The following is a 22,105-nucleotide window of genomic DNA, read 5'->3' as shown; positions in this document are numbered from 1 at the left end:
CCCTGCACAAGCCCAATCCCGTCTGATTCCGGAAGCTAAGCAGGGTAAAGCCTAGTTAGTACTTGCATAGGAGACCACCTAGGAAGACCAGGTGCTATAGGCATAAAAATTTTAAAAATTAAAGGATTGTAAGATGACAAGGTCCTTGCAATCTGTGAGGTCAACCAAGGGTTGCCTTGCCTAAAAAAAAAAAAATGACGACGACTAAAAATAAATGAGCTAAGTGTTTTACACAAGAGGCTACAAAAAACATCTAAAAAAATTAAAAGGAAAATCGAAGAATAAAAATCGACAAAATGAAAACAAAAGTGAATACCTACAAAATCAAAAGTTGATTCTTTGCTAAAAGAATCTATTTCAATAGATTTTTAAGTCTCATCAAGAAAAAGAAGACATTTCTGGAAGGAAAGGCAAACTGTACTTATAGAAACTTTTTTATATCATAAAAATATACTTCAAACATCTTTGTGCCATAACTTTGCGAAACGTGAATGAAGTGAACGACTTCCTAGAGAGGCACTAGTGGGAGAAACTGGGTCGCCCCGTTTTTGATCTCCCTGCTTACAGCAAAGCTTCCGGCCGCCGAGCGCAGCCCCATGCGGTGGGCGTGTGAGCTGCAGACACCCTCGGCCCCACGGGGCAGCGGCCTCCTCCACGCACGGGGTGCCCTGTAAGCATCACTCTGAGCCGGCCAGGCAGAGCGCAAACCGGGCGAGTGTTAGTCTGTGTTAACGGGAGCCCTGACTGTGAGCCAAACAAACTGATGCCTGGGATGAAGATTTCAGTACACGGTCCCCTTAGCGACAAAGATCTGGCCGATATAATCTAAGTAGAGTCGTGTACACAACAGCCGACCAAGAGCCTAGAGAGAAGGAGCGTGTCCTTCTCCTACGGCCCCTTGCCCCTTCCTTCCGGCTGGAACGCAGTCCTGATGGCTGGAACCAGGACAGCCGTCCTAGCCCGCGAGGGGCCCTGGGGCACAGCAGTCCCGGAGTGCAGGAAAGCAAGGGCGTCTGGGTCACTGTCACCTCCAGACTCCAACTCGGGAGCCAAGGCACTTCCGTCCTCCCGTAAGCCACTGCTGTTTCAGAGCGTGCCCTGAAACGCTCCCACGTGACCCTGATCCTAACTCATTCGAATGTGAATTAGCAAAAGAAACGCAAAAGTAACAAATGGGACACAGCCGCTAAGGAGAGCGACTTGACGGTGCCAACAGAAAGGCCCAGCTGGAGGGAACAGGACGGTAGGTGACAGCGCAGAGCGATCACTAGCCGTTCAGGAGACACGAACGACAGCCACAGGCGGCCGAAACGGGAGTGCGGGCGCCCGAAGGCCCACGCTCTGCCCCCCGGAAAGCAGTCCAGCGAGCGCTCGGCGCGGCGGACGCACCTTCGCCACCCGACCCAGCGGTCCTGGCGCCGGGTCCTTGCCCCAAGGGCGGGGCGTGTGTCACACAGACTCGCACGCTGACGTTCGCTGCGGCTCCGTAACAGTCCCAGATGGGTAACAGCCCACGTGCTCGCTAACGGGGAAGCGGACCCCCCACAAGTCAGCGAGGACAGGCATGGACTGGTGAGACACGCTGACACACGACACCCCTCAAAACAGTCACGATGCCTACAGGAAGCCAGGCTCTAACGCGCGCACAGCTCGAGACCATCGCGTGCGGTCCGGGGAAGCGCACACTGCAGCGCCGTGACCGGCGGGGCTCGGACCGAGGTGGGCGGCAGGGATTCGGCCGGGCGCGGGCCACTCTCAAGGGCAACGGGTGTGTGCGCCGTCTTGACCGCAGCGGGCACGGACACGGCACCCAGCACCATGACTGTCTGGTGGCTCCTGGAGACACGGAAGCCCCGCGCCCCCCACGGAGACGGGCCTGGGCACAGACCGCACAGCGGGCCCTGCCGCCTCGCACCCAGTGTCACGGCCACGCACGGTCGCGTACCGTGACACTGTGCTGTTGTCCGGGCCACAGCATGGGTGTGAAACTTACTGGAATTGTTGGTTGCTGATAAAACTACCCAAAAAACTTTTTTGTTATAAAAAAAATAAACAAGTACTTTTACTTTTTAAAGTGATTATAACAGGAACCTAGCTGTGACATCTGAGGGACACTGCGTGGCCTGGGGGCACTCACCCCAGGGCCATGGCCAACGGGCGGTGGCTGGCGGGAGGCTGGGTCCCCGCAGAACCCCTCAAATGCCCGCAAGAAAGACCGCTAGGTGGCCGGTCACAAAGGGCGCCGTCTTTAAAAAAAACCAGGCCGATGAAACCTCTAACCTCTATAAACTTCCTATCAACAAAACTCACGCTCAAAAGCTGCTCAACTCCAACTCAGCAATGGCTATAGAAAAGAATATAGAAAAAAGTAAAGTAAAAGTAAATGAAAGAATAAAGAAAAATGAAAAATGAAAGAAAATGAAAAGTAAAATGAAAAGAATAGAAAAGAAAAGAAATGAAAAGTGAAAAAAAACTGAAAAGTAGATAAATGAAAAATGAAGAAAAAATGAAAAGAAAGAAAAGAAAAAGTAAATAAATGAAAAGAAGAGTAAAGAAAAAATGAAAAGAAAAGAAAAGTGAAAAGTAGAAAAAATGAAAATGAAAAGTGAAAAGAAAAGATAATGAAAAACAAAAATGAAAGAAAGTATGAAAATGAAAAGAAAAGTATGAAAAAATGAAAAAGAAAAATGAAAAATATCAAAAATGAAAAATATCGAAAAAAATCGGCATTTTTTGAAGAAATCGAAAAATCGGCATCGAAAAAATCGCGAAAAAAAAAAAAAAATAATCATCGAAAAATCGCTCGAAAAAATCGCGTCGAAAAAAATCGGCATCAGCATCGGCATCGTCATCGAAAATCATCGAAAAATCTGAAAAAATCGAAAAAAACATCGGCATCGGCATCGAAAAATCGTCGATATCGTCGAAAATCGCGAAAAAAAATCGGCATCGACGTCGTCGGCAAGCATAATCGGCGAATCCAAAAAAGCAAACGAATATCAAATCATCGAAAAAATCAATCTCGAAAAATCTGAAAAAAAAAGGTGGAGGAGGATGCTGAGGAGAAGGTGGAGGAAGTGATGGAGGTGGAGGAGGAGGATCAGGAGGTGGACAGGAATCGGCTTACAGAGTCGCATGGGTGGCGCAGAACACAGCCCCCAGGCGAGGCTGCCCCACCTAGGAAGGCCGCATGGAGCCCTGGAAGCAACGGCACACTGAAGAAGCCCCAAATTTTCTATCCTCCCACCTGAGGGGGCCGAGCGGGGGCATGGGGCAGCTTTTAAACACGTAAACGGACATTAACGACAATCACACTTGGAAGGTGCTTCTCGTTCTGAAACGCGAACGTGAGACTCGGACATTCTCGGCGATCGTGCCTTTACCTTCTCTCCGGGTCTGGGCGACAGCTGCAACTTCTCATAGTCCTTCTTGGTCTCCAAAATCTTTTTGACAAGTCCCCCTGTTGGAAAGCAGTGGTTCTGTGTTAAAGTCGTCCTCTGGCCCGGGGAGCCGGGGGTGAGGGTGGCACGTGCTAAGGTCTCACTCTTCTTCCTTCTATGCTAAAAGTGGCCTTGACGGTCTGCCTGGCAGAAGACGGCCTACGTGGACGGACCACGGCTGGTGTGGAAATGACGCGATTTCGAAGTGTTTCAAAGAAATCAGCTCATTGAAAGGTTAAAAAAAAACTTGAGAAATAAAACAGATTTTTTTGTTTCCAAATGTTAAGAAATGTAGATTAACATCCGAAAAGATGACCACCCATCACAAACAGACGTGACCACTGTGAAGTGCCACTAAGTACCGAGACTTCTTTTACACTGGGACAAGAGTCTTCAGCTTCTTAAAAAAGAAAAGAATAACCCACGAGGTAAACGCCATATGGAAAACCATTTCCTTTACAATACTGTTTACACAAATGCACCAAGAACCGGGCTGAAGGCACTGGGCCCCCCCGTGGCCGTGAGCAGGGTGGGGCCGCCTCTGCTGCTCCGGGCGATGCCAGCATGTGTACGGGGAGGCGGCAGTAAGGGCAAAGGGTTACATACTGTCTAGAGCAGGGGACCTCAAGCCCCAGGCTGTGGACCGGTACCGTGTGTGGCCTGTTAAGAACCGAGCCACACAGCAGGAGGTGAGCGGCGGGCGAGCGAGCGAAGCTCCATCTGCATCTGCAGCTGCTCCCAGCGCCGGCATCACTGCCTCAGCTCCACCTCAGATCCTCGGGCGTCAGATTCTCATAGGAACCCCGGTCCCCGGTGCCACAAAGGTTGGGGACTGCTGCTCTAAAGGACAACTGACAGACCAGCTTCTTCAACAAATGAATGACAGGCGGGGGGAGGGGTCCCACAGGGCAAGAGAGACTTAGACTCAGATCAATCAGCTGCAGTGCAGGCGCCTTATCAGGATTCCCCTCGAACTAGAAAAATATACGAAGCTGGAAAAAACGGTATGTGGTGACATTAAGGCATTTTTAACGCGTACAGCAGTGGGGTCGGCCGTTTCTTAGAGCCCTCACTGTCTGGAGCGGCGTGCAGCGTGCGCGCTGAAGAAGTGCTCTTGGGGGGGGTGGGGGGAGTGGGGTGCAGTAGCAGTGGCTCAGACGAAACAGGACGAGTGACCACTGCCGGAGCCGCGTGACGGGAGCGGAGGGCTCCGCGGACTACTCTGTTTCCGTAGACGTTTGAACTAAGACTAGACAGTGCGTTTAAGAAGAAAACAGAAAACCTCCCAGAACTGTCCGTCCGGGAACGGCCTCCGAGATCACGCATTCCGAATCTAACCACGGGAATGAGCAGACCCCCAGGAGACGGCTCCCAGCTGAGGTCCCCGGTCCCCTAAGGACGGGAGCAGCGCCGTCGTCTCCCAGAATGAGAACCCCCGCCTGGGAGAGCTCGCGCCCAGGGGTCCCACGAAGGCTGCTGACCGCGGACCCTGGCGGGGCACGGACTCGCGGTGCCGGACGCGCCTCACGCCCCAACTCACCGTGCTTCTGGTCGTCTTCCAGCTCCGCTGCCTGGACCTGGGCAGGAAAGGGAGGAGGGAACAGGACGTTCGGGTTTGCCGGACTCTCGTCAGAGAAATGACGAAATCAGAGAGGGCAGAAAACTAACGGACGTCAGAGGAAAACTGCCCCCGGGAACCCGAGCGCCTGACTCCAAGTGCAGTAACAGAGCCGCCCAGCCCAGTCCACTGACCACTTCAAGTCCGGCCACCTCAGACGGCGGCGGAGCGGCCTCCACCACGAACTGGCCGTCATCGTCACTGTCAGAATTCTGGGAGTCCGCGATCACGTGGGAGATGGCTTCGCCACGGCCCGCCCTAGATGAAGAGAAACTGGATGACGGGGCGTGCGTCGACCCTGTATTTTCAGCATGACCCCAGGCAGTGAGGGGAGACTGGCTGGGGTTCCCCACTGACCAGATCTCTGCACACCACTGAGGTGCCAGTAGTTGGTAGGCAGACCCCCCTGGGGCCCCAGCCAGCACCCCCACTCCACACCCCCCCATGCTGCCCAGTCCGCGCCCTGCACCCTCTGCCTACCAGCTGCCCTCAGGGCGACACCCCAATCCCCTGGCCTGCCCTGGTGGGGCCTCCAGGGACCAGGCCTCTGCCTACAGCCCTTCCCGGAGGGGCCTGTTCCCCCAAAGCGAAAACCCCAGGGCCGGGTGGCACCAGGCCTCAGCTCCTTGGTGTCACTCGCGAACACTGCAGCTTCCGCGAGGACCCTCATTCGGCACCCCCACTGACACCCCTCTCCACCAGGCCTACTACACACCCCCGTGACCTCCTCTCTCACCATGGCTGACACCCCCACTGACCTCTCCACCAGGCCTGCCCCTGCTGACCCCTCTCCACCGGGCCTGCGCCCCCGCCTAACGCCCCCTCTCTGCCAGGCCCTGCAGGATGTCTGGGCGCCAGCCGGACCTGATTATTGCAGCCAGCTCCGTCGGGCTTGCTCCACCTCCGAACACCCAGCACCAGACTGCCCCACATCGCCATGCGGCCAGCTTCCGCCTGCCACTCCGTGTCTGGATCACAAAGCCTGGCAGGACAGCCATGCCTGGCTGCGCGCTATCACACACAGGTACCGCGTGTTGTACACATACCCATATTGTGTGTACAGGCCGCGCATACGTACAATGCAGCAGCGTGCCCAGCCCTGGGTGCCCGGTGCGGTGCGCCGAATGACTGAGATCTGCACTGACGGAACAACAACCCCCCAGCTCCGGCTGGACCCTCGGATCCCTTTTCCCCAGGACCCTGGCCGCTCTCGTATCGCGCCCCACCACTGACCCACGCCTGCTCCCCACCCGACCGACCCCAGGGCCTCCTGGTCGACAGACCCTTCGCCACCCTGGCGTCCCCACGTCCCTGCGTCCCCAGGAGGACGCACCTCCCTGCGCTCTCGGTAGCTCCTTCCCTCCCCCCGGCCTCCGAGGGCCAGGCCCAGAGGGACGGTCACTGTTTCCTTGTTGCTTATTAGAGCTTCCAGATCGTTCTGCTGAAAATCTGCCGATCTAAAATCAGGTCAGACCCGCTGACCCCCAAGCCTCGCATCGCCCCTGACCCCACGACTCCCGCCAACAACGCCCATCTGAACCCATGACTTCCTGTCCTGAGAACGATCCTGCCCAGGCCCCGGGCACCAGCCACACTCCCTGGCCTCTCCTGCCGTGACCCTGAGTCCGCCACCCGGCCACACTCCCAGGTCTCATCTTATCACTGCCACAGACAGCAAGACCCCAACTATAAACCCCAGCACCCACTCTCTGACCACCAGCACCCCTCCTTCCAACTCAGTGCCCACTGGGGCTTCACCACGCAGCAGCCGTGGGGACAAAGCCCACAGCAACACTGACTCTACGGGCCCCTGGGTGCAGCCCAGCCCCCTGGCCCTGTCCCTCCAGGCCAGCTTCGCACACGTGGCCGCTGACCTCTGGGGGAGGTGGGGGCTGCCTGTCCACTGTAGGGTGTTCGACTCAGTTTGATGCCCGGAACCTTCCCTCCACCCTCTCCCCAGCCATGACATGACAAAATGTGTCCAGACATGGCCTCGATGTCCCCAACATCCCCTGGGGTGGGAGTGGCCCCAGAAGAGACTTCTGCGGCAGTTGCCCCAGCCCTGCCCAGCCCCCCCCCAGCCCCCACACCCATCCTCCTCCCCAGACTCCTCCGGCTCATGACTCAGAAACCAGGCCAGGCACTCAGCACCTGAACTCACCCCATGACCTCCCACGGCCTTCTCTGGAGCCAGTTCCCATATCCTCATTCACCCAGGACTCTGCTCAACAAGCTCTCAACCTGCACCATGTCACTGAGTGTCCCCTCTCCATCTGGATCACTCACACTGGATAAAGCCCACCCGTCATATCTGGAATAGAATGTGTCTAACATTGCCTCATCTTCGGAACAGAAATGGCCCAACACTGCCTCCCGTCCCCCTCCCCACGGCCGTCCCTTCGCAGAAAAACTTGAGTGACGCGTCTCCAGTCTCGACCTCTCGTTCTCCTGAAACCCGCTCCGAGCCGGCCCGCTGATTTCCAGTGCTCTGAGGACCCCGCTGTATCCACAGGTCGGTCCGTAAACTTACAAACGCCCTGTCTGCGGCTTGTCTTCACACTTTTTGACTTACTGACCACCTTTTAATTTTTGTGCAATTGAGCCTCTAAATCTTTTTTCCTATTTTCTCCCTCATTTTCTATGCTCAGAAAATCCCCTCTGTAGAGACCAGGGAAAGACACCCCATTTCCCCACGCACCTGTAAGATTTCACTGATGGGCATGAACACCTGTTTTCCGCGCACCTGAGACGTGAGGCAGGTGCGTGGTTTGAGAAGAGGGCCCAGCTGCGCACCCTCTGCCCCACCCCCGCCCGCCCCGCACGTGCCCGGTTCCCATGCACCCCGTGGCCGTGCCCCAGGCCCGCTCAGAGAGCACGCACCTGAGTGACGAACCCACCGGCCGCGGCGGCCTCACCTGTCTGCCGCCAACACCTCCGCGCTGTCCTGCCGCTTCACCCGCGGGGGCGCGGGCCTCGCGCTCCCAGGCCGAGGCACCCTGCTGGACCAGACAGGGGAGAATCAAAGGGGTGTAAAGCGCCGACACGCTCGGGGCGGACGAGAACACCCGGGTCCGAGCCCACACCGCTGCCCAGACCACGGTCGGCACATGGTCTGCGCGCGCTACCGGCACTCCTAACCCGAGAAGCATCCCGGTGCCCGATGGATCCCGTATCTTCGTTAGTTTTAAGGTATGTAAAGCATTAACTACCGGTAATCGAAACATCCCGTGGTTTAGTCGTGATCGTGAACTCCCCTAAAGCTGTAAGACGCCCTGTGTGTGGGTGGTTAGACCCCAGGTGCAGGGACACGAAACGCTCGGCCTAAGCTTCCTCGGTGCGACGACGTCCTCGAACCTGAGCTCGAGCGCCCAGTGAGCTGCGGAGGGCATAGAGCACGCACCTGACACTGGGCGGGGGCTGGCGGGGGGCTGCGGGGCTCTCAGACGCCTCGACCCGATCCTGGCCGACCGGCCCCACTTCTCCTTCTGGACGGATGTCAGCCCGACCAGCAGTGTGCCAGGGGAGAGACACAAAGCACACACGGCTGAGAAAACGGCACCGAATCACCGCGAACATCAACGAGATCGCTCTACCGATCATTCTGACGAAGACAGAGCACACATCTGACATCTAAATCTGGTGGAGACGGGGAGACGGGTGGCCTTGAACCCTGGAAGCACGGACTGGTCCAACTGCTCAAGAGATGATCCAAGAGGCAGGTCGACCGAGGCAGCGATTTAACTCAAAGGCGGCACGGCCGAAAGAAAGAACGGCAGGTGCAAACACCGGCACGGCTCAGGCATCGGCCGCCGCCACGGAAGGCTGGCAGTGGCCGGACCGGCACCTCTCAGCTGCTTCTTCCTATTTTTCTGCATTTTAAAAATTTCCTGCTTTGGGTACGTACCATTTTATATTTATAATCTAAACAAAGTCTTCTTCTGATAAAAAGATTTCATCGGTAAATCCAAACTTAAGGTAACTAAACCTATTCCACTGTTTAAAGTAAAAGAGTTTTACACTTCAGAAACTAGCGCAAGTAAATCAGAATTTGAATATTGAAAATATACTTTGTACCCTGGAAAAAAATACTAAAATGTAGGCTTCTGAAACATAAAACATGTAAATTAAGTCTTAAATTGGTGTAGTTAAGATGTTTCCTTAAATTATTTTTGCTATCACAGTTTGTAAAACATAAATCTAAGAGGCGTTCACACCCACACACACATACGCAAGTTGCAGCAAACACACATTTAAGGCCACTCTTTACCTGCATCACTTGGAGAGTCACCTAAAAAAAAAAAGAAAAAAAAGCAGGTCAGAAACGTACTTTCGTGTCAGTACATTAAACCTCGGTGCCGAGATGAGAGACAGGCACGTGACGGCCAAGGCCGGGGCGCACGGGGCGGCTGTGGCCGTCTCTCCATCCCTCTCCTCTCGTTTCCTGCGGCCGCGGCTTTGTTTCCAGAGAGAGCGGAGAACATGACGCATGAAACGCTGTCACATAAAAGCCGGAAACAGCAACGTGAAGAGAGCAGATCGCGGAGACGAATCACAGACTGGACAGAGGCCGACGAAGCCGGAGACCGACTCCGGACGTGCGGGCGCAGCACGGGACCCCGGCTCCGGGTGAGGCGCGCAGCAGCCCGCCCCGCACGACGCATCGGCACCGGCTCCGCCATCGGCTCCTGAATTAGAAGCAACTTTCTCAAGCTGCACAGACCGACCGTCACCCTTTCCACCCAGGATCCTTTCCCTTCAAGTGCTGCTCCTGGGGACCTGAGCGGAAGCACCGTGCGGGCGGGGGGCCCATCTCTTCCCATTTCACGCGTACGGTGCACGAACGCATCTGCACAAGAGCCAAAGCTGCTCGTGCCCGCCAGCATCGAGCCCGGCTTGTTCCGAGGACCCACAGGCAGACGCAGGGTCTGTCCGCAGGACGACTTCAGGACTGTCCGCTGACTACGGAGCACCAGGGAGCCACGGAACGGTGCCAAACGGGGCGGCTCTAGGGGTGAGGGGGCAAGCTACGGGTCAACGGGGATCTATCTGTACGGAACACAGGAGTCTCCCAGAGGTCACACCCCACAGAGCGGCGCAGCAGAGGGCAGGCCTGGCTCCTGCTGGCACCCGCAGAACTCGAGGAGGCGGGGTTAGGAGGGGCCCGGAGACAGTGGTTCCAAGGGCGCTGTGACACAGCCACACAGGCCAGAGGGGCCGAGGCGTGAGGACGTGCACACCGCAGTTCCAGAGTCCCCAGCAGGGGGCCAAGGCAGGTGGGGGGCTTCGGCTCGACCCTGGGTCAGGCTGCAGAGGACCAAGAGCAGGTGCCCACGGAGGGCGTGGCTGCTGTGGGACCGGAGCCCAGGACTCCAGACCCCCGGGCCCCTCGGAACTCAGGCCACTGGTGCTGGGAACAGGCCTGGGTTCACGACAAGCTCGGAAAGGTTGCTGAGAGGCGAGGGAGCCCCAAGTGGCCCCGAGTGGGCACAGCAGCCCTTGGCCTGCCCAGAGCCGACCCGACCTCTCAGCACCCCGCCGGACCGATGCCCAGCTACCCCGGACCCCTCAGCACCCCAGCCCAGGGCCAGGCTGCGTGGCAGGCCCTCCTCCCCCTGCCCCTAAGCCACTCTGGAGTCCCGGTGACTACACCCAGGGCACGGCCCTCCATCATCTAAGCAAACGCCAGCATTACCCCGCATTACCTCTGCTTCCCACGTCCCTGCTAAGCTCCAGCCGCCCGCCCTGGATGGGCACTGCCTCCAGACTCCGCTCGCTCCCGCTGACCTCCGGCTCAGCCTCCCAAACACCACACCACGGGCAGTGGGCGTGTAACTAAGCCTCCCATGAAACTGCCAGGCCCCTGCTGCTAAACCCCTCACCTGAGCCCCCGGCAGACACTGGCCGACTCCCCTGTCCCCCACTGGCTCCCTGCGTCCCCGGAAGCCGGGCCAGGACACTCCAGCCCAGCACAGTCCCTCCACCCCAGGCTGCCTCTGCTCCTGTGGCAGGGCCACTAGAGGCTGACACACAGTAGGCCTTCACCAAACGTCCCACTTGGGCAGACAGACACCAGGCTGACCACGGCCCTGCCACCCAGCCGCCCGCAGGGCCTGGTTCTCGGGATACACTGCGCCCCGCAGGGGGCAATGCAGCCCTCCAAGCTTTTAAAACAAACGCCAAACGTGTATTTGAGCACGACTTTCTCAAAAATGCTCAGAAAAACACCGAAAGCAGAGACGAACCAGGAACAACTAGACACTAAAAGGACACCATGGGCAGAAAACCGTGGCAGTGGCTGCGTTTCGCGTTGTCTGAAAGTCTCCTTGAACGCGAAGTCCACCCGGAGGTGTGCGGCCGGCCTGCGGGACCCCAGCGGTGACTCTGAGCTTGGCTCCCAGACCCTCCCTGCGCCTGCCGGGGCCCTGCCACCTCGCCTCCCGCACAGAGGACTCCGGGCACACAGGAGAGTCTGGTGCCATCGGGCGATGGCTGCAACGTCCCACTCCAGTCTGCGTCGAGAGCGACGTGGGTCACTGGCCACACCCAGTCGTGACGGATGAGGAAAAGGGACCGGCCTCTGAGGGCCGCAGAGCCAAGGGGACCTGTGGCTCCGAGAAGGGAGGTGCCCACGGATGGCTGACGTCTGGCGCTCGCTGTCCCTCACACGGAGGGGAGTGGAAAGGGCCGCCCTTACCTTTCTGCTGGACGACGGCCTCTGGCTCAGAGCGGCCGCGCCACAGGCCAGCTGAACGATCTGAGTTACTGTGAGCTTCTTTTGTTCCTGACACAAAACAGCGTAAAGCGGGTCATCAAGGCGACACTGCAGGCTGGTGGCCGGCGGCCCTGCTGGCAGAGCACCTGCCTCACCTGCGCGTCCAACCCGGGAAGCTGCCGGCTCACAGCACGCTGCCCGAAGGCAGCTTTCGAGAACACGCGCCGAGGACAGGCCTCTGGGTGTGGCTCTGGGGTCAGGACAGAGGGAAGGGGCACCGGCCGAGAGCAAGCCCCAGCCCCTCACCCCGCCAGAGCCAAGCAGACTGCCCCCCCACACACCCGCCTCCTCCGTCTCTGGAACCGCCCAGCACTGCTGGCCTCCACTCACCTCCCCACGTAGTCAGGCCAGGAGCCGAGAAGGCGCAAATACGCAGGGTCTCAGGAAGGCAGGCGAAAGGGAAAAATGTCTTTGGCAGAGCGCACAGGGCGAGACGTACTGAAAGCCCCCAAATGCTTATCTACTGGTTCCCGACTCGTGTGCCAGTGTTTCCAAACGCAGTGGAAAAAATCAAATACCCGAGAGATACTTTCCTTATTAAAATCAACAGGGGCCAGGGAGGTGCCAGGGGAACAGGCTTTGCATTGTGGCGGGACTCGGGGCTGGAAGGTGACCTGTCACTACAGGACACCCCACTGTCTAAGCAGAAACCGGAAGACAAGAATAAAACCAGAAAAACGTCCCCTTTCCTGAAATACAGCTTATAATTTCTTAAAAGTATTCACAGAAGTAACCTATAAGAATCAACCTGCCATTAACTATCAGAGAGCTGCTTTATTTTACGTACTATGTAGATGACATGTAATTTCCTATGAAAATTTTTTCAGTCTATGAAAGTGATATAGACAGTCTGATTCAGCTAGTTACTTATCATATCGTACAGAAGGCAGTCAAACAATCAACACAAAATGTTAAATTCTAAAACAAACCTAAAAACGAGTATTGGGTTAGCAGCTGCAGATTATCACTTTTAGAAGAAAACACCCCAATAACTTTAGGTTCTATTTTGTTTGAAAGTGTCAAACATTTTCTATCCCCCACAAAACCCACTAGCACAGCAAGGGCGTCACAAATGTGTCCTCGTTCTCCTGTGGTTCAAGGACATCCCGCATGATTTTTTCAGTTCTGGTGGCATTTTTGAGTGAGCTTCACCAAACCCCAAGTCCGCACAGACAGAAAGAACCTGAAAACAGACTACATATCCACTAACGACACTAGAATCAACTCTTACTCAGAGAGAGCAGGTTAGCTAGTTTGCCAAGTAATAGCTTAAAAAATAATATACTCACGAAGATTTAAATTACTATGAACTGGCAAAAGAGGTCAGCACGCCAGCGCCATGTGAGGCCCGAACTAGAGGTGGGCCACCGAACCAGGCAGCCGTGCAGGACCTTGGGCCAGCACCTCCTCCGTCCTGCAGCTCCGAGCACTGCGCCCTGGACTGGCCCCCAAGGTCACTGCGTCGAGCCGGAGCGCTGTGCCCGGCGAAGGCCGGTCCAGTCAGTGGCGCTCCCTGACCTCAATGACCAGACGTACAGCCCACGACAGCCTCGTGCGGCCACTGCCCGCCAGTGTTCCGTGCCCGGTTCAGCGGCACAGAGCTGCTGACCATCAGTCTGAACGCGGTCCCATAATCAGTGTTTAAAATGAGGGGCCTGTCTGGCCCAGTGACCGCTCTTGGCAACACACTGGGGGGCGCAGAGATGCTAAGTGCACCCCGACGGGATCCAAGGGGCAAGCGCGAAGGGTGGGGGGAGGAGCAAGCGGCTCTCCGGCTGTCATCAGGCCTTCAGATCTAGCAGAAATGGCTGTTGTGACGGTGGTGGCAGGTGGCGGGTGTTGTAAGTTAAATGACAGCAAAAGGAAACAATCAGACAAATCCCAAGCGGGGGACACTGGGGGCGGCTCATGGGGCGAGAGGCGACCTCACTACTCGAACTCAGGGTGCTGGAGGCCCGGTAGTGAGGCGGGCAGGGGGGAGGGGGAGGGTTCTCCCAAATCTGAATACGTTAAAGAGACAAAGATAATAATAAAAATACAGTGCATTTATCTCCACTGGGGCCCGGTTTTAAAAAGAAATAACAGATCTTTTGAGACAAGTAGAACACGGCCTGGGTTTTAGATGTTATCGGAGAACGAGAATGCTGCCAGGAGCAATGACGACTTTGTGGCTATGCAGGAGCCCGTCTTTTATCGTTTCTGAGATGCGCGCTGAAGTATTTAGAGGCAAAGTGTTACGATGTTTGGAATGTACTTTGAAATAGTGCATAAAACATGCAGCTGTAGAGGAAGCAAACATGGACCTTCGTGAAAGGTACACGGGTGTTAATCATTCCATTCTTCGTACTTTCCTGTATTTTTCATAATAAAAAAGCTTGAACAATAAAACAAAATGAAATGAGGGAACCCAAGCAAAATAAAGATACGAACGGCTTAATGTCTTGGGAACACCCGGCCTGTCACACCTCTGCAAGGACAGCAAGGGCGACCAGGCGGCCTGCACGACAACATCAAGCAGAGGAAGAGGCAGTTCGTGTTTTAAAGAAGAAACGAACAAATTCCTCGTGGAATTCTCATTCCGCCCACGAATGCTCCTGTGAGGGCGGCCGGCACCGCGTGGGCCCGGTTCTTCGAGGTGCCGAGAGTGAGCGGGAACTGAGGGGACAGGTGCCGGCCAGACGCGACGGCCCTGGGCCCGGACCTCAGGCTCGGCGAGACGTGCGGGAGCCGTGAGTAACAACGGCGGACGAACCCACAGTCCAAATGCCGTGCCTGCCAGTGTGATGACACCCGGGCCTGACGTCACACACGCACAGGGCGTGTGCAGTGGCAGGGCTCAAGCGGAGAACGGCCTGCAGGGCAGGGGGCCCCAGGGACGGCGGCACGCAGGGCTCCGCTCACGGCCACCAGGTGGCGCCAGGCTTCGCCCCAATGTCTGCAAAGTGCTCGACTGAGGATCAATCACCTGTCACCGGCTGGTGCTCCTGAACCACGGAGCTCTCACCGTCCCCACACCGGCCGTGACAGCTACAAGGGGACGGGGCGTGTCTAAGTCACTGCCGAGTTTCCGTAAACGCACCGTTCCGTCTCACCCTGACTGGAGTCCTCAGTAATCCAAAGTGACCCGTGATGGAGCAGGTCACCCACAGCCGGCCTGAGCCAGGCTGGCCACCTTGTGGTCAGCACCTCGTTTCCTCTCGACCCACGTGCCCATGAGGAAACGCTCAGAGGCCGAGTCAGGCGGGGGCGGGTCAGCGGAGGAGTGGAACCCCAGCACTGGTCTGGGGTGCGGGCGTCTCCACCCGCTCCCGTGTTCCCGCACCCCTCGTGCGGCACAGCGCCCGCCTGGGAGTGTCCCTCCCTGGACCGCCCACGGCTGAGCAAAGTTCCCGCAAAACCGACATCTACGGTCACTGCATGCGGCTGGACGGCAGCGACGGGCCACTGCGAGGTCCCCACCAGTGACAGGTCACTGAGCTCCAGGCGTCCCTTAGTGCTGAGGACCTAGGAAGAGCACACACAGCTGACCTCCTCGGAGAAACAGCCACGGGTCCCCGGACACCGCACCTGCTGACGCTGACGGAGCAGACGGCAGACACGCCTCCCAGAAACGGCAGTTCTCGGGGAAACGGCGCGGAGCACGGACGCGCTCGCCGGTGTTCCGGCCGCAGGTGCAGAACCTCAGAACTCGGGCAAGGCCGGTTCTCGCCCCGCGCCCAGGCCTACACACCCGCCTGTCGTCTCGACACCGCTACCTGGTCGTTCCACGGGCATTTCAAAGTCGGGGTTCGCGAGCAGAAGTCCCGGTGCTGCCGCCCTCCAGCTCCCCCCAAAGCCCTCCCACTTCCATAAACGGCGCCACGCAGGAGCCCAGACCCCGCCCCGAGTGGACCTTACCTTTGCTTCCTTCCTTTCGAAAACACCATCCAGTCCCTCCCCACGGGCATCTGTCAAGCCTTCCTTCAGATGCATCCCCCCCAGTCTGCTCTCGCCGGTGACACTCGGGCCCCAACAGTGGCCCAGCCGCCCACGCCCTCCAGTTTTAAAGGAGACGCATCTAGAACCCAAGTCTAATCACGTCTCCGTCCTGCTCAACGCCCTCCGAGGGCTTCTGCCCACACCTGTGCGAAGCACTGGGACACGGCTGGCGGCTCGGGCCTGTGGGTCCGTGAGCCCCTCTGCCCACCACGTGCCCTCTACCCCGCTGCACTGCCCCACTCCATGTCGCTCCCACAGGCAAGCCCGTTTCCGGCTCAGGGCCTCTGCCTCTCCTGGACATCGTACGCCCTCCTTCACCCTGTCGGCTCCCTGCCCAGATGTCCCCTCCTCAGAGACCCTCCCCCAGCCATCGTGCTCGGCCTGTGCAGGCCACCGGGTCCAGTCCGGCTCCCTCTCACAGGCTCCTTCTTAGCTTTACTGTGAGGGGAGCCACGTTCTCTCTCAGGAGAAAGACTGTTCACTGGTCCTAGAGACCCGTCTTCCTGACGTGAAACTGCACAATGAAAACGTATATTGAACTTAACTGGTAACACTGCGCAGTTACCTAACGAACGACGTCAAATGCACGCAGCAGCTCGAAGTGGTCGAAGCGGTCGGTTCTGCTACCACACACTCCCCGAGAACAGGCCAAAGTCGCCGCGTTCTTGTAACGAATGTTTTTGGGTTCTACAGGGGTCTAGAATGGCTTTAAGATTCTAAATACGTCTAAAAAACATGATGCCCTCACGCTCCAGCAAACGCAAGGCTCATCCCCCGAGAAGAGTCTCACACACATTATGGGCGCTGGACGTCTCCCCAAACACTCCCCACGTAATCGAGCGAGGCAGAATGTTAGGGTGCAGTGCCAGCTTTGCTTTGTGAGGTCATGGTGAGGTCAGTGCCCCAGCCAGCAGGTAAGAAAGGGAGTTCACTAACTTGAAAAAGCTTGCAAACTCCTAGGCAAATCTCATAAAGACCGCGTCATGGAGCCCTACAGCACACGCTCAGCGGCAAACTCAGAGGCGAACACCCTGAGCGTTGGAAAACAAAGCAGACTGGGAGCTCGGAAACCCCAAAGAACAAAAGAAGAGCTACGGGCTAAGGGTCAGCAAGACGCAGCCATTCATAAAGCTGCTACGCTCCGATCACGATCACTGAATACTGATTACACTGAAGGCACCGTTTCCAAGAAACGGAAAACAAAACAGAGCAGCAAGTAAAGCTGGACCAGCGACACACCCAGGCCCAGACACACAGCTCTGGGGTGGGGGACTCCTGCAGTAACTCGACATTGAGAGTACCCACACTCCCGAGAAGGAAAGGAGAAGCTCAAGATAAATCCAATTAAAAGCAGGTAAGTTAGGTAGTTTTGTTTGTGGGAGGTGGGTTTCTCCGACTCCTTAAGTGGTTTTAAAGTAAACGTGGAAGAGTAAGCAAGTAAAGTGGCCGAAGACTTTAAAAAAAAAAAATTACTAGGAAAACAGAAAAAAATACAGGTAAAAAAACCAAATGAACAAAAAAACTCGGACACCAACCAGACCACAAAAGGCGTGTGCGGGGCATCACAGAGCCGGAGGGCAGGGAACAATTACCAGTGAGCGACCCTGGAACGGCGGGCGAGTTATTCTGAAAAAAATAGAATAAAATCCAGAGCCTTGTCTTACATCAGGAATTAAAATAAGACACTAAAAAGATATATGTAAAAACGTCTGACAAGACACAAATCTTCGTCTCTCGAATCTCTGGACAAACTACAAAAAAAAAAAAGACTGGCGCCTTCTAGTGCATAAAAATTAAAGACGCAGGCAAGTCAGAAATCAAACATAATCAGTAGAAATGAACCAGAAAAACGTAAAAAACACTTATTAGAAAATTGGCCGTCGTCCTTACGGCCCAGGGAAGCCACGCAGGTGACCAAGACCCCGGACGGAGCGACAGGGAGGCAGAGCCACGGCCCGCGGGTCGGGAGGCAGTGGAAATGACTAACACACAGAGAGCACACGGCCCCACCAGGAACTGAAGGGGACAGTTTTTCATCAGTGGAAGTCAGCAACCCTTTACACCCTGGAGGGCGCGGTGGAGGGCCCCCGGCCGAGGGAGCTGCCGCGAAACCGAGCTGGTGCTCACGGCCGGAAGCCGCCCCACCCCAGAGCTCCCAGCCCAAAGATGCTCGTCACGCGGTACGTGCTGCTGGAAGGGCTCTTACCTTCCACGTATTTTCCCAACGAAAAATTCCCACGTTACATTCTTGCCTTATTTTTTTAACTTTTACGATTTAGGGAAAGGATGATGTTTCAGAAACTGCTCAAAGTAACTTTCTATGCAATTAAAAAGCTCCAGCACCGCCAGCCCCCGACAGCACCGCCCGCGCTGACCGGACCAGACCGGACCGGACCGCCAGGCTCCCTGCTCACTGCTCTGACCCAGGGAGGCCCGACCCTGGCTGGGCCTGTGCACGGCAGCGTCAGCTGTGAGCTCCTAGTCTAACTCCCAGGGACCGCGTCTGCTACTTTTTACACGCATAAACCCACCTAAGAGCAGGACGCTCTCCCTGTCCACCCCGCATGAGGATTAACTGATGGACTGATCAACATTTCTGGAAAACTGAAATCTGGTCACGTCTTTAGACTGCACCACAGCTCTCCGGCAGAGAGATGCTGCTGTGGCCCGGGTGACGCGGGCTCCCGCACGTGTGTGCACGTGCACGTGCGTGTGAGCGCCGCACGTCGCCATCGCTTCCCCGTCGTCTGTCCACGCCCCCTAACGGCAGACCTGCTGTCCGGCCAGCTGTTCCCCACCAGATGCTGCGATGAAGGCAAAGAAACGCATCCCCCACTTCCGGCTACTTGTGTGATCGGTGGCCGTGCAGTACCTTCCAACGAGGCTTTGGACCGCCGTTTCGCCGTCTTCGTCGTCACCGCCCTGGAGGCGCTAGTGGGAACCTCGGTATTAAAGAGAACGAGAAGCAATTAACTGCTGCGTCGCACAGACCCACCAGGAGCAGCTTCGCTGTTCGAGCTCCGCTCAAGGAAGACCAGGAAGGAGGAGCCGCACCCACGCTCGTCAGAGGGGAACTGGTGCCGACAGGTGCATCTGAGCCCCCAAAGCCCACGAGTGAGTTAGAGGGAAGCTGAACCGCCCTCCACTCTAAATCTGGAACCCCACCTTTTTGTACGGCTTTGAAAAGGTGGTGACCTGCCAACCACGCTTTGAAAAACACTGTCTCCTAAACACTGGGTGTTTAAGAGGGCTCAACCTCTGCTGCTACGCACTCACCGAAATGCGCTCCAGCGAGACGGCGCGTCCACCCCTGCCCCGCCACGAGCAGGCCCCACTCCCCACCTCTCGGGCCGGCCACGATGGCCTCCCAGCTGGCCTCCCCGCCTCCACCCCACACCTCGTCCACCCTCCCTGCAGCTGCCTGGAGACGCTCTTTGAAATGCAAGCTAGATCACTAGAACTGGGAGTCTCACCTCCCTGGGACGGGTCTCTCTCCCGCCTCCCGAATGACCACGCGGTCCCTTCCTTCTCATGCAGCATCCGTGCTGAATACAGCTATGAGGAAACCCTGGGTCGCCACGGGAAACCAGAGGACAACGCAGCCCGCCCATGGGACCAGGTGCTAAACCATTCAAATCACAGCCTCCACGACCCAACACAGGCCTGTGGTGAGGAGCCCGTGCCATGTTGCCCCCACCTGTTGGTGGCCGGGGCAGGTCAGCGGCTTCAGCATGGCCCAAGGTTTACGTCTCCTAGAGGGATTTTTTAAAATTTACCTCTGTTTCAGCTTTGGAGTCTTTAAACGATCCATCTGACAACTTTTTAGACATCTCCCCCGAGCTTGATGACTATAAAAAAAAAGAAAGTTTTTTTCTTCAATTTCTAGAATTATTCTGATCTGTTACATCTAAAAAAACATCAGTCTACGGCCATGCCACCCTGAACGTGCCGGATCCCGTCTGATCTCGAGAGCTAAGCAGGGTCGGGCCTGGTGAGTACTTGGATGGGAGACCACCTAGGAAGACCAGGTACTATAGGCGTAAAAAAATAAAAATAAAAAAATAAGGGATTGTAAGCTGACAAGGTCCTTGCAATCTTTGAGGTCAACCAAGGGTTGCCTCACCTAAAAAATATTAAAAAATAAAAATAAATAAAAAAAAACATCAAAATGCAAGACGCTCCTTGCTGACCAATAGCAAGATGACCCCTCCCACAAGAGCGTCCGGCCACACTCGGGATCTGACGCATGGTTGTCATGTCGCCTGAAGTCCCAAAGGATCTTGCGGATCCCCTTCCGGGTGCGGGGCAGGCCGGGGGGCGAGGGCTGAGGCAGTGCCTCCCAGCAAACTGCGCAACTGAGTCTGGCCAAACGCCTCAGAATATGGGGGGAGCATAGGGAACCTGGAGCGGGGAGCAACAGAGACCCCCAATGCCCCGGGAAAGCCGCCCCCGACACCTCCCAGGGTGGGTCACCCTCAAACGGAGTGGCTTTGCTTAAGCGAAAGCTTTAGATGCGTCGAGAAAGCACCCTCAAAACAAACTGGGCAAAACTGTACACACCGCCTCCCACCTTGAGTCAATTATCTGAAGGACGCATCTTGACACAGGACATGACAGTCACCGAGGCTGCACGATGGCTGCTCAGTGTCTCAACAACTAACGTGCTCGTGAGGGCACACACTCCGTCGCGGGAATCGCCCTGCACCGGCCCCCTGCCCCTGACGCACCCCTGGCGGTCCCCAGAGGTGGCAGGGCGCCACGCACGCAGACGGCCGCTCCGACCGGAGGCCTGGGCCCCCACCGCACGCGTGGCACACGCCTGACCTCTCAGAGTGTGTTCACGCCTACCGCTGCACCTTCCTTCGCCAGCACGGAGCGGGGCTGAGACAGACAGCACGTGGGGGAGCGGGGAGCATGGCGCAGCCTGGGTCACCACGAGTCACCCCCGAAGCTGCCCACACAGAGGCCACACACTGCCTCCCACACCGGCCCCGTGAAGAAGCCAGGTCTACACTGAGCAAGCCTCCCCAGGAGGGACTGGCTCCGGGCAGGACGGTCCCCGGCCCTGGTTTCTCACACCGCTAAACACGAGCTCGCTCCCGCAGGGCTCCCGCAGGGCTCCCGCAAGCCCTGCATGTCCATCCCAAACTCTCTTTGGAACTGTCCATTTAAAACACTCATCACAGCGTCACATTTCCAGTGGACATAACAGGTGGGAACACTTGACTGAGGGACCTGGCAGCTGACAAGATGACACCCAGAATGTGCTAGTGCCTCAGATCAGTCAGCAAAAAACACTTTCGCCTAGACCTCTGGAAAGAGAAACAAGATGGGAGCGTCTCCGGGTGTCTCAGACGCCCCGGGCAGCCGGCTTTCCCGGCACCCGCCCTGGGGCGCGCTCCCGGCAGCACACTGCTCACGCTGAGCGTGCACGGACTCGCACAGAAGCCCAGCTCCCGGGGCGGCGGCACGCAGTCCCCTGGGCCCCCTCAGGGCTCCCAGGTGGCTTCTCAGGCCTCGGCCCTCAGCACCCACCCCACCTCCCCAGGCCTCGCCTCCTCCCCTTCAGCAGCTGGAGGCCAGGTCCGCACGACCCTCCCAGGATGCTTCACAATCACGCGGTGTCCCCACGGGAACGCGTGTCCGGAGCAGCAGGCCTGACGGAACGCCTGAACTCCCCGGGCGAGCCCACAGCAATCGCACATTTTGAAAACACTGTCTGAAAGCAAAGAAATTTTCTGGCCACTTCTAAATTTACCTGAACGTTTCATTAAACTAAAGTCACGGTAAGCCGGGGTCTCAATGCACTTGCCACGGCTGCCTGAGGTGTGGGCGTGGCCCTGGCCCGACACACGCAGCCACGTCCATGTCCGTGCGCCAGGGGCCACCCAGGCGCACCTGACGGTGAGGGCCGCCCGCCCGCCAAGCACGGGCACAGTGTGCAGGGACACACCCCAAGGCGCACTCGCACAGTGCAGGCCGACCGCGGCAACACCCGGCCGACACCGCCGCGCCTCTCTGAACTTCGGTGGGAATCCGAGGCTGTCAGGACCCTCAGTTAACGCGGGAACCACCAGCCCCCGTCGCGCTGCAGCAGACGCCACCGTGCCGGAGCGCAGCACGCACGCCCGGCCACAGACACGGCTTCGGACGGCGCTTACCTTCTCCAGCTTCTCGTGCTCTCTGCTCTTCTCCCTGTCGGGGTTGCGGGAGTGCTCCCCGTTTCTCGCCTTCCGCCTGTCCCTGTCCCTGTCCCTGTCCCTGCCCTTGTCCCGCTCGCGCTCCTTCTCCTTGGAG

The 22,105-nt window shown here is 57.1% G+C and overlaps 1 protein-coding gene and 1 pseudogene across 4 annotated transcripts in view; one reads left to right on the top strand and one right to left on the bottom strand.

Annotated features, from left to right (window-relative positions):
• TRAF3IP1 (TRAF3 interacting protein 1) overlaps nucleotides 1–22,105 on the bottom strand; it is a 48,432-nt gene that overhangs the window by 20,062 nt on the left and 6,265 nt on the right. For 2 of the 4 annotated variants that reach the window (XM_039860725.1, XM_039860697.1), the window contains exons 5-13: nucleotides 21,970–22,105; nucleotides 19,585–19,656; nucleotides 18,681–18,756; nucleotides 9,326–9,346; nucleotides 8,459–8,543; nucleotides 7,974–8,057; nucleotides 5,193–5,316; nucleotides 4,981–5,017; nucleotides 3,384–3,460 (exon numbers count right to left, since the gene is read on the bottom strand). The exon at nucleotides 21,970–22,105 is cut by the window's right edge and continues 272 nt beyond it. In XM_039860725.1, coding sequence (XP_039716659.1) covers nucleotides 3,384–3,460; nucleotides 4,981–5,017; nucleotides 5,193–5,316; nucleotides 7,974–8,057; nucleotides 8,459–8,543; nucleotides 9,326–9,346; nucleotides 18,681–18,756; nucleotides 19,585–19,656; nucleotides 21,970–22,105 — 712 coding nt within the window. The remainder of the gene's footprint in view (nucleotides 1–3,383; nucleotides 3,461–4,980; nucleotides 5,018–5,192; nucleotides 5,317–7,973; nucleotides 8,058–8,458; nucleotides 8,544–9,325; nucleotides 9,347–18,680; nucleotides 18,757–19,584; nucleotides 19,657–21,969) is intronic. The other 2 variants (XM_039860715.1, XM_039860707.1) reach the window with 2 other exon arrangements.
• On the top strand, nucleotides 19,730–19,848 carry LOC120601787 (uncharacterized; annotated as a pseudogene).

This window comes from Pteropus medius, unplaced genomic scaffold (genome assembly GCF_902729225.1).
Source record: "Pteropus medius unplaced genomic scaffold, Ma_sr-lr_union100, whole genome shotgun sequence".
Lineage (NCBI taxonomy): Eukaryota > Metazoa > Chordata > Mammalia > Chiroptera > Pteropodidae > Pteropus > Pteropus medius.
This window is presented reverse-complemented; position numbering and strand designations above follow the sequence as displayed.